At 35.9% G+C, this 12078-nt stretch overlaps 1 protein-coding gene across 8 annotated transcripts in view; it reads left to right on the forward strand.

Moving 5' to 3' along the window:
* Nucleotides 1-12078, forward strand: part of NAV3 (neuron navigator 3) — a 376614-nt gene that overhangs the window by 332614 nt on the left and 31922 nt on the right. For all 8 annotated transcript variants that reach the window (XM_027886771.1, XM_027886774.1, XM_027886768.1 and 5 more), the window contains 3 exons: nt 308-360; nt 4770-4793; nt 6989-7066. In XM_027886771.1, coding sequence (XP_027742572.1) covers nt 308-360; nt 4770-4793; nt 6989-7066 — 155 coding nt within the window. The remainder of the gene's footprint in view (nt 1-307; nt 361-4769; nt 4794-6988; nt 7067-12078) is intronic.

Below are 12078 nucleotides of genomic sequence, written 5' to 3' on the forward strand. Positions count from 1 at the left end.
CTCAATTTCTAGTTTCTCTAAAGACTGTATTTATCAAGTGATTACTTGTCAAAACAACAAAAGAGATGCTTGGTTTGCTGATGATAACACTGAATGTCATAGGCTCACTCTCCTGCCTTATACACACAAAGTGTTTTATCTGTATAGGACAATCTTTCTAAATGCAGGGAAATCTATCAATAGATTTCTATACTCATAATTGCTCTTTGTAGAAAATTGGATCTCGTTTTAAAAACTTGTTTAGTTATTGAGCTACATGAGTTATGCTTTTATCAATATTTCGTGTTATTTTTATGTTTTTTTTAAGTACATGGGTCCTCATTATCGCTTGTCTCCAGCACATCCTCTCTCTACTCTACGGTGAGTATTGACATTGTAAAAAAAAGTTCTCCCTGCCTTGGTTCTTGTTCATTGTTCATGACAATTTCAATACTTTGAGATTTGGAAGAATTTTAAAATTTTACCTCAATAAAGTAGGAATGTTTATTTTGAACTTTGTATTACTGCATGCTACTTTGGAAAACATGAATTTCATCTTTTTCTGTTTATTGCTTATAAGAGTTTAAAATCACCTAGTATACATTTTGAAAGCTGAAAAGAAGATAATGGTCTAAGAGTGTCTCTTTAAGGGGGGTCCTTATGCTATTGTAGTTCATAATTATGAATGATTTTGCTTAATTTCAGCTAGTTTTGTAATTGCACAATTTACAAAGTAATTATATCTTGGCACTCTTTGAGGTACACTTCTTGAAAACCACAAGATTGCTTTAGGGTAAGGGAGATACAATTTGCAGTTTACATGTTTACTGATCTTTCTTGCAAATTAAAACATTTGGATGTTATTTAAAAAGAGAAGAGTAACTTTAAAAAATTTAATTTTTGTTAATTAGACTAATTAGATTTGTTTCTAGCTCCAGAAGTTGTTCTGGGTTTGATTTTTTTCTCTATTTTATTGTTTTAATATGTTTTTTTTATTATCTTATGGGGGGGTTATGTATTTTGCATAACTTATTGCTTCAGTTGTTCTACTAACAAGAAATCATCCATATGGGAGCAGTTTAATGTGCTTGGACATTGCCTTGAGGATACACAACTTTTGCTTTTCAACCTGTTTGCTAACTACAATTACATGCTGTAGTAGCCCCTTTCCACAGGAGAGAAACCCACTTAACTGCTTTCACCCCATGCATGCGTGAAAAGTCTGTGTCCTCTCCATGTTTCCAGGTGCCTCTCTGAGTTGCGTTTAATCAGAAAAAGGTTCATGCAAAGGCATATCTGAATCATCCATCAAGAACACATGCATTGGGTTTGTCCAGGCCTTAAACTGCAAGTTGCAAGTAATTCCAGTCCAGACCAGTCCTGAATTACTTGGAAGTGGGGAAGAGGTGGTAGAGGTTGGGGACATAGAATGTATATGCAGACTGGCTGCACATGAGGTAGGATTAACATTCAAAGTAAAGCTTCTCACTTACATGGTGGTGGTCGAAAAATATTTAGAACTATTTTCCTGTCTATGAGACACTACGATCAGTTTGCATGGGAAGTGGCGTCCAAAATTATAATTCAAGATTTGATGTCAAATTTTAGAAGAATGTTATGAAACTGATAGATGGTAAAAATTGAATTATAGAGTGACACAGGATGCTTTCAGCATCCAGTCAGTAAGTGTGCTCTGATGTCTAATGTAGCAAGAGTTTACTAATACTTACTTACTTCAATATTATAGAATATCTTGGAAATATTACCAATGAACAGCATTTTTCCTGCAAAATAAACTTTAAACTGTTTACCCAGGTTCATCCTATACATATTTTCTGAAATTTATGACTGTGAATTCACATTGCAGCTGAGCCCCGCTCCTTAAGTAATGGATTATGCAGGCAAGATAATATAAGTTGCAGAAAAATCTGTAAAGGACCAGAAAAGAATTGGTGTGACAAAATTACTCAGATTGACTTTAGGGATGATTTTTGAACTGAATTTCTTCTGCTTGATCCCTCTGTGAAAAAAAACTTTTAGCAATAAATCAGGAGATGAAGCACAAGTGGAGTATAGAAAAGGTTGACAATCAATATCACATCAGGTGAATGTTGTGAGATAGCTTCACAAGGTTATGGCACATATAAGTTGCTTTCAGCTATTACTAGATTCAAGGAGGAGCACAAGAGCTTTTTTTACCTTTCTTAAGCAGGTCAGAATCACTGAGCAGAATTTACAAAGCAGCTGCCTTTTCATAAGTATCTCAATCAAATATATTTGTCACATTTCTTGAGCATTGTCTTAAGCCTTGGTGCAAGTGGTTCTCTGCAGCCTAATCAGTTGAGAGTTTCAGATGAATTACTAAATAAAGATCAAGATCATTATGTATTATTACCAAAGGATAGTTGAAAATCTTTAAGGTATTCAATGAAGAATGTTTCTTTGAGAATTAGAATACAATAGTCAGAAGAGACATTTCATGGTTTACTATCTTTGAATAAGTCCAGTGACACAGAAGTTCTGCATTCTCTACTGTTTATGTATTGGCTTTCTTCTGGACTTGCGTTTGGATTTTCAGAACTTAACTTACATAGACTGGAAATCTAGCTTGTAGAGATACGCATGTACAGAGGCAGCATTTTGTTTTACTGAAAAATACGCCATGTAGTAGGTTGATTCGGTTTTGGCAGTGAATACATCTGGTGCTCTGAGAAATTGAAAAACATTATGATAGGTTTTCTCCAGTTTTAATATTCTCCTGCTCAGTAGGGGTGACACTTAAATTTTCACATATTTAGTTGACTCCTTAGGCTTCACTGATTGTGCTAAGCCAAGCTCAAAGGAGATGTGTAAGGACATGTCATTTGTATGTTAATATTCTAAGATTTCAAAAATTGAAAAAAATAATCTTTACAAGGATGGGATGCATGCATATGAAGGAGGAGTAGAGGGAGAAAAATAATTATTTCCTTTTAGAGTCTTTTGAAGCAATGGCTGAGTCCTGGGTTACAATGGTGTCAGCATGAACTTAAGTAAAAACTGCTCAGATGTATTTGGTTGTTAGATTTTATTTTTTAAGTTTATAGTATCCCCAGAATCCTCTTCTTTCTTTTTCAATTACTTCTTATACTGCCTACAAAAACCGACTTGTGGTAGCCACCTCTCTGAACTCAGAAAGACAGGAAATGCTTCCTTGTGCAGTGAGGGAGTGCTCTGGTAACAACATGGAGCATTGCCTTCGTCAGCAGGTATGATAGTCTAAGGACAGCATCTTGTCCCCACATGGCAGTTTTAGGAAAAGGTCATCAACCTTAAATTTTTTTCGTGGTCGTCCTCAATCCCTTTGTGACTTTCCTCACACTGCTTGCTTGAAGTAACAATAATGGGAATTTTTTTTTTCTGTAGGCAGATCTCCTTTTTGCAAACATAGGTCAGAAAGTTAATGTGTCACAGTACGAGTGTCATGTCAGTACTGGCAAAACTATCGTTATACTAAATCATCCTCATGTAGTGAGGTATTATAGTAGTTCCAGTCAAAAGCTGTTGCAAAGGTTAATATCATAGCATCATGGTCTGTTTAGTGACTGTTAACTGGTAAGCATGTATGGAGAGAGGCATTTTTCAGAAGTCTTCTCCCCTTACACCAGGGAGAGCAATAAAACATTTCTATAATAAATCATTAAAATTTTAATGGCAAAAAAATTATGCCTAATACAGGCCTAAAATCAGCTATATTGATTTGTAATAACACAGACTGCCTAATGTTAGAGAATTTTCTTCAGAAACCTTACCATGGGTTTTCTCAGAGTTTCTAGTGTTATTTATAGATAATTCTTCTAGCTACATTTTCCTTTTACTTCTTACTTCTCCTCCAGAACATGCTAGACTGCTTCTCTAAACTTGGGCCACCGCAGGACATGGGATGGATCGATTTCCAGTACATTAACTGATTCTTATTTTATGTTGTGAAAGGGTTTCTTTCTCAAGGCCCTCCATTCCTTTCCATTAGAATCCCACTAAAGCAAGATTTCTCTGTCCACTAAATGTCACCTAAATAGCACAAATCCCATGCTTAGAAATTGAATGACTTTCAAACTTTTGCCTTGCAATGGTTTAGTTTCTTGCCCTGTTGAAAAAAAAGGCTACTGAGTAAATAGCTTCATTATATGACATAATACATTACAATATGGAAAATATCTAAAATTGTTAAATAATATTAGCAAGTTTAGGTTAAAACTTTACCATGCCTTGATAGCCCTTAATATTTTGGTCAGTATTTTGTATGGAAAAAATTACTTTAAACTGCAAGTACCTCTCACCTTCTCCCAAGTATGTTTTACAGGTGTGCTGACAACTTTTCTTAGCAGGGATTAGTTATTATTGTATTAGGAATATTGCTCGGTACGCAGTAAAACAAATATAATTCTAGGGGCCCTAATAATCATTCTGGTGTAAAAGTTTGCTTATATCAGACTGAGGTCTATGCAGTGACAGCATAGGAAATTTTCTTTTGTATCTTAGAGCTGCAATTTCTGCAGTTCTGGTCCTATTCTCACTTTATCCACTGTTTCATACTGTCAGTATACTGGCATACTCTTTGGGGTTTCAGCAGGAGCCTTGCCAAGTAAGTTGAAAGGAATTCCGTTTACTATTTTTACTGGATACCTTCCTTAAATGTAATGGATTCACGAAGCTATTCATTTCACTTCAGTGTAGCTGGCTCTTATTTTCTGTTACCTAAATTATGTTGCACACTGATTCTAAGCCATTTCTTCTTTATTTCCTTCCAGGCAGAAGAAAAAGCACATTCAGAGGTAAGAACTTTTCTTCATGTTTATATTTATGCGTTGCATTATATTATTTTATAGTTAATTGTTTACTTGCTTTGGCTAAACTGCCTAGTCACTGGGAAAAATACACTCTGTGTCTTTGCATTACCTTTTAAGAAGTATAGGTAAAAACCTGGCGCAGCTTTTAGTGTACTGGAAGGTGTTTTCTTAGCATTGTGCTGGAGAAAGCCTCCTGGCTGCCATTCTGAAAAGATGAAAAGAATCAATGAGAATTGGGCATTGAGTGGAGGAGTTGTGATAGGTCTGATTTCAGACTTAATACCACTCTGTGCTGGATCTTAAGGACTGTGCAATTCAAGGTAATGTACTGCCTTTTGGGAGAAAAATACTTCAAATGATTGCTTTGAACTTCTCTCCCTTACATTTTGCATTATATTAAATTTCTGAAAGTGACCACTTTGATGGATTTCAGAGCAATGCAGATTGATTTCAGATATAAATCAAATTTGACATGGAAAATAGCTTCTTTCTCCTCACAGTGTATAAGAATGGGTGACAAGCCTGGGTCAGCAGCTGGATACAATTACAGCCTTTCTCAAAATGAAGTCCTGGTTGTATTAAAAGGGCACCAAGAAGTAGCAGCAATAAAATACAGCACCAAGGGGTGCACTTCCACTTCACAGAGCTACATGCCTTCCAACTCCTGCATTTTTGCTGCTCCTATTTTTACTGTTCTAGATATTTCAAGATATTTTGAGGAAGTTGAACAAATAAACATATTCTTCCTCCTTGCTGCAGTATATTTCGATATAATTTCTACCTGAATTATCTAAGCTCACTTCTCTTAAAATTAGAACAAAAAAGCTAAAGAGACATGCCATAGCTCAGTAGTGTAAATTACAATTTCTAATTTTATTGCCCTCTATATGCACCTGTACTTAGAGGTGAAACAACATTTCTTTCTTATATACATATATATCTATCTTATATATATTTCTTCAATAGTTGCACTTGAAAACTGAAAACTTGTAAGAAGAAAAGAGTCATTCCAGGATGGAGAACAGCTTGATAATCTGTCTCCTTTGCACTGAGCCAGTGTAAATGACCTAGCTATTTTTGTACTGTGGAAGGGCAGGAACTTGTTCATTCTTAAAGCTTGTGCAGTATTCCTTGTTGGTTTTCATGGGAGTCATAAAACTAAAGTACTGCAATAGTCTTTAGTAGTGACTGTTATATGTTCCCTTTCCTAGGCTAGCTTAACACATTTTACTTCTCTAGTCTGGAATAATTTCTTTTATGACTGAATATGAAAGGGTTTTCAGAGTGAATCCCATGCTGTGCTTAAGTTCAGTGCAATGTTCAGAAGTCCCAGTAACATCTCAAATAGGGTTAAAAGAGCTTAAAATGATATGCAAGCTTCATGCTAGATAGCTACCCCAGCTGAAATGTAAACAGGATGTAAAGGTAAATCTCTTGAAGATTCTATTTTTCATTAAAGGATACAAGTCTTGAATTAAGTTTATTTTTATGTCCACAAGCACATTTAAAAAGACACTTTTTTTGTAAGTTGTCAAGCAAGTTTTTGAGTATTATAGAGGGTTTAAAGAGGCTGAATGTTTGAACTGCAGGGAGTGTAGGAAACATTGTGTTAAAGAAAAAAATACTACTTTACCCCACCTAATTTTAGACATCCACAAGCAAAAATCTATGTCTGGGGTAGCCATCAAAGCCTTCTTCATGCCAGGCAGTGGGGGAGTACTTTTTTGTCACTTAATCTAATGTAGACATTTAACATATGTTGGTTGCATCATGTCTACACAGTAAACCTCACCCAAATGCATTCATGTTTCAAAATCTCAGGGTACATCCAGGGCTGCTCTGCTTGATTGCACTAAAGATATGTTTGGAACTTATGGGATTGGGAAAAAAGCATGACGTTTCCCTTTCAAACAGGATTTTACCTATGAGGTAATTAAGCATTTGCCCATATGCGCTCTCTTAACTGAAATCCTAGCTCACATACTGGTTAAGTGCAAAAAAAGCAGTTGGAGCAACACTAAGAATGAACTTTAACATTTTGTATTTCTGAATATTTCAGTGACTAAATTGTGAAATTAAGATGCTGTAAACTTGTTTGTGGTCTCTTAAGAAAACATACCAAAATAACCACCACAAAAGGACATTGTGGAAATATTGACAGCAGTCTGTTGTTTTTCTAGCAAATTCAGAAACTGCGGAGAGAGCTGGTTGCATCACAAGAGAAAGTTGCTACGCTTACTTCTCAACTTTCAGCAAATGTAAGTAGTTTTGCTTGTGATCATAAACAGTGTCAAAGAACCCAATATCAGACTGGCTAATAGCTGTTACTCAACGTGTAGTCTGCAAGACTTTTCCTATTTGTTTATTTTGGTGTTTTTCAAATTAATTACTTCATTAAATGTTTATGTTGCCCCTGCTTCCAGGAGAAGAAATCCATTTCTAAAAGAAGTGGAAAGTGGACAGTGGAAATGGAAAGGAGAGGTTCCACACTTTGGATGTGACAACAAGTCCTTTCCTGTTCAGTTTCATTCTTTTTTCAGAATCAATTATAAAAAAAGGCCAAAAGTAAGGAGACACAACCAAAGAAGGGACATGATTTGCATATTCTGATAAAATTCATTAGAGTTCCATTTCACAAAGTCTGCAAAATGCATACAGGTGTGAAAAGAAGCACAGTATACAAGTGTATCTAGGATTCGAATGTTGCAACAACAGTACTGATATATGAGTAATGAAAACTGGGCTATTTCACAAAGATATTTCCTGATGTTCCTTCCAATTGCCATATACTGGAAATGTGAGTTATTGAACACATTATCTGAAAATAATGCCCAATACGGAATGAGAGCTGCAATCCTGTTTGGTTACTCTGGTTTCAGGTGAAGTTATTGGATAGTTACCGAATAATCTATTATATTGATTTTTAAATGCAAATCAGAATATAATTACAGTTACTGCTGCCAAGGAAGCTGAGATGCAGTTGCAAGAGAGCATCATTTTGCAGTTCAAGAAAGCAGTTTCCTGATGTCTTGGGCAACCCATAGAGTGCATTTCTTTGAAATGTTGGTGTCCTGAGTGTTTAGATCTATGAATACTGCCATAATTTTAAAGAAATCATTTCAGTTAGTGAAGTAGCACTGTGTTCATGTTGTGAGAAAATAATCTCTAGCTCTGGAAGCTGCTTGTGTTCTTAGGACTGCCACACATGAAAATGTGAAAGAGCTATGCTTAGCACTTCTTTCTCTGTTCAAGTGGCTGCAGAACATCTATGGTATTTGTACATCTGTAGCGGTGTACATTGCCAGACTCTTCTGAGTACTGAGAATAAACTAGCAAAGCAGATGATGTGGGACATTGTGATGTTTGTAAATTCAAAATCTAGATTCTGAGTTGGTTTATTCATTTGAGAATGTATAGCTAGAATAGCCAGCATATCTAACGGGTATAGGGTTCCTTAACTCACATATTTTAGACACCGACCTTCATTCTTTGCCAGGTTGGGCAGACTTTCCCATCTCCACTCTGTGTTCCCTAGTGTTCCCCAGAGGAATCACAGAATAATAAAATCAACCAGGTTGGAAAAGACCTCCGAGATCATCAAGTCCAACCCTTGATCCAACACCACCGTGGTTACTAGACCATGGCACTAAGTGCCACATCCAGTCTCATCTTAAAAACCTCCAGGATGCTGAATCTACCACCTCCCTGGGCAGCCCATTCCAACGTCTGATTGCTGTCTCTGTAAAATATTTCTTCTAATATCCAACCTAAATCTCCCTTAGCAGAGGTTAAGCTCGTGCTGGCTTGTCCTACTACTGGTTGCCTGGGAGAAGAGACCGATGCCCACCTGGCTACAACCTCCTTTCAGGAAGTTTTAGAGAGTGATGAGGAGTTACCTTGATTCCAGCAACCCCCTCATCTAGTGAAAGACATGTCTGCCTATAGCCAGGGGTTGGACAAAATGATCATTAAAAACCCCTTCCAACCTAAACCATTCTGTGATTTTGAGCAGAGGTGTCAGATCTCTAAAACTAAATAGTTTTCCTGTGGTGGGCATATACTCAGTGTCTGTTCTGGGTGATAATTCAGGCTTGTGGTACCATTTCTCACTTTACTCTGCAGACAGTAAAGCAGTTTGTCCATTTAGTGTAACTACAGAATTGATATTTAAATGCCAGTATTCATATACTTTTCATTAAAAACTACAATAATAATTAAAAAATATTGATTTAATTTGAAAAACATGAAAAACCCAAATGGGCTTCTAATTTTCATGAACTTGTACTGCCTTAAAAATGCTTTCCTTGCATGTATTCATTTATCATCTGTCTTCTGGTCTGAGGCATACTTCACCAGTTCCTGCATTTTTAAGAGAAATAGTCCTAATGACAATATATGGAATTTATTCTCAGAGAAAAAATCAAATCAATATGTTGATAATGCTGCTAAGGTCCTCATTTTGAGTCACATTTGCACGTCAGTAAGCTAAAACCTGAACATTAATTTTAATGCAGAAAAGTTTGATCACTGCCTGTCTTTGTAGATACACCCATCTCTGGCAGGCAGAAGACATACAGAACAGAGTATCTTCTGTGGTGCCTTTGCTAACCAGAAAAATACACTGTCCCTTTTGATGCCTTTGCTATAATTGCATTCATCTTAGCATTAGTCCTGAGCTCCTCCTAATTTCCATTCCTGTCTGAAAATAGGCAGTGCTTTTTTCCTTGCTGTGGTCTGGAGAAGGAAACAATTAAGAGCCAGAAATCTTGTTCTCTCACACTTCATCTCGAGTGTGAATTTGTTGTTATCATTTCCCTTTGCAGAACTGAGCAAAAGTATTGTACAGGAGTGGGAAAAAAAGAGCATCTTAATTATCTCATTTCAGCACTATTTGTGCCTTTCTTTGCTTCTCCTGGAAGACTGTTGATAACATTAGTACATATGTCATTAAAAGACCAACAGATTGAAATTTGACCTATTTCATCAAGCCTTTGCTTAATATAGTATTTATACTAAAGTCTGTCATTTGGAAGTTACAGCATTTCTGGTGACTATGCCAAAATTGTTCTTATTTGGTTTCATTTATTGTTCAGGTTTTGTTGGCTGGACTCAAGTACTATGCTTGATTTCAGCAGTTTATTTCATTTGATTAACCCCAAAGTGTTTTGCCTGCATATGATTAAATTCAAACAGGACCCAGCTGTTGTTTGGATGCTTAATTTACAGATTTTTCTGAGATTCTGGCTTTATCCCTGGTGCTTGTCTCAGTGTGGCTGAAGAGCAAATCTCCACACTAATTAGGGAAGGGCCTGCTTTCAGAGCAGAAAGTGTCCAACCAGCAGACTTCCTACATGACTGACAAGGGCTCAAATTCCAGCGAGCAGCCTGAACCAGCCTGTTCAGACAGACTTTGATCAGTGCTTTGTACTGTATAAAGCTGAAGGCTGCATGCTTACAAACTGTAGTAGAACCAGGATGCCAGTAGAAAGTGGAAGGGATTCGCTGGCGAATACTCTTGTTTGGCCAGCTCTGAACCACTATCCTGCAGCCAAGCAACAAGATAATAGCAGGCAGCGAACAGAAAAGGTCACCAGATGTACAGTTGCTGCTTGCAATCAGCCCGATCCCTTCTGGCCTTTCACACTTCCTTTCATTCAGCCGTGTCAGGTGGGAGGAACTTTATTTCTTTACTTTTATTTTATAAATCTGAACACCCCAGTTCAAATCATGAAGTGTATCAGAAGACAGATGTTTCATGTGCCTATGTCACATCCAGGATAAGCTATAAACCTAGAGCTGAAGTATTTGGGGTTTGCCTGGCTGGGATCATTTACTAAGAAGAAAATGTCTAAAATCAAATCTGTCATCTTTGCACTGAAGTCGTTCCCTGAGCGTACATGGCTTTGACTATTTCTAATGGGAATTTCATATGTTACTAGAAGTCATAATTAATTCATACATGAAAGATCTACAGATTAAGAGCTGTACATCATACATCATCTGTATATCTGATATATAATGTTAATGATGGATATATTTTGCTGTAGGCATACTTCCATTAATACCCAGTTACTTAATTCTCATTCCAAGTGCAAATACTGCATTCAATTATGAAGACATATTTTTATTTTAGAATTTAGCGTACATGCAGTACTTAGGCTACTTTTTGAGTTATTGCAGTGGTGTATGCACTCCATGAATGAAACTACTGAACCTAACACAAAGATTTCTAAGGTGTGAGAAACTGAATGTAAATTTATATATATATATATATATATATATTTCTAAATATTTTTATGAGAATAGAACTTTTTAGATAAATTAAGTAATCCTCAGAAACTGAGGATTAGCAATCCAATGAAAAGAAATTACTGTATTTGCAAGTGTAAAATAGGTTTCTAATTAGAACTTTTAGTTTCTGGTGAGTATTATTAAAGACACAGGTACTTCTGTCTATTTGCTTTAATTTTTTTCTGAATTACTTTGCATTCAGATGTTTAAATGCAAAGCCTGGCCTCAAATAGGAATATATATATACATATGTTTTATGCATACTTCAATACACATAGAAATATATTTATAATCTAGCCTTTTTCAAACTAACTTTTCTTATTTTATTGTGTAGTATTTCTTTGGGGGAAAATTAATACTTTGTGTTTCATAGAAGAATATTCTGTTGTAATAAACATATAAACTAATGAACAATGCAATTAAAGCTTTTTTCTTGAAGAGTCTTTGGTTGATGGGACTTTGAATTATGTTTCTTTATTGTAAGAAAATAAAGACCTGATAGTCTTTTTCTCAAATGAGGTAGAAGGAATCCATCATCCTGATCCAATTACATTTATGATGCAAAAAATTCAGTATGATACTCAAGGAAGGTAATATACTCTGTCACAGTCTGAATTTTAGTAAAAATCCATAGTCATGACATGGCTGTCTTTCTCTAAAGGCTGTCAGAATAACTTAGCAGTTTTGGTGATCTTTGATGGCATTTTTAATGATGCTTTTTAGTTCCTATTTTTTCCTATAAGTTCCTTGTGGTTTATTCACGTACAATATTGGATGAAGTTGTAGCTGTGAAATAGGAAAATACTCTGCACAAATATGCATAGTTTGATACCAAAGAACTCTGGTTATTACAGTCTAATTGTGAGAAATGGACAAAAGCAATGCATAATTAAACAAATTATTCCTCTTTGCAAGCTTTCGGTCCCCACTGTAATTCTCATGGTAAAGCAAAACCATGGTCCATCAGCCAAGCTATAGA

This window comes from Empidonax traillii, unplaced genomic scaffold (genome assembly GCF_003031625.1).
Source record: "Empidonax traillii isolate 1590-97213 ecotype Southwest subspecies unplaced genomic scaffold, ASM303162v1 scaffold195:size1760703, whole genome shotgun sequence".
NCBI lineage: Eukaryota > Metazoa > Chordata > Aves > Passeriformes > Tyrannidae > Empidonax > Empidonax traillii.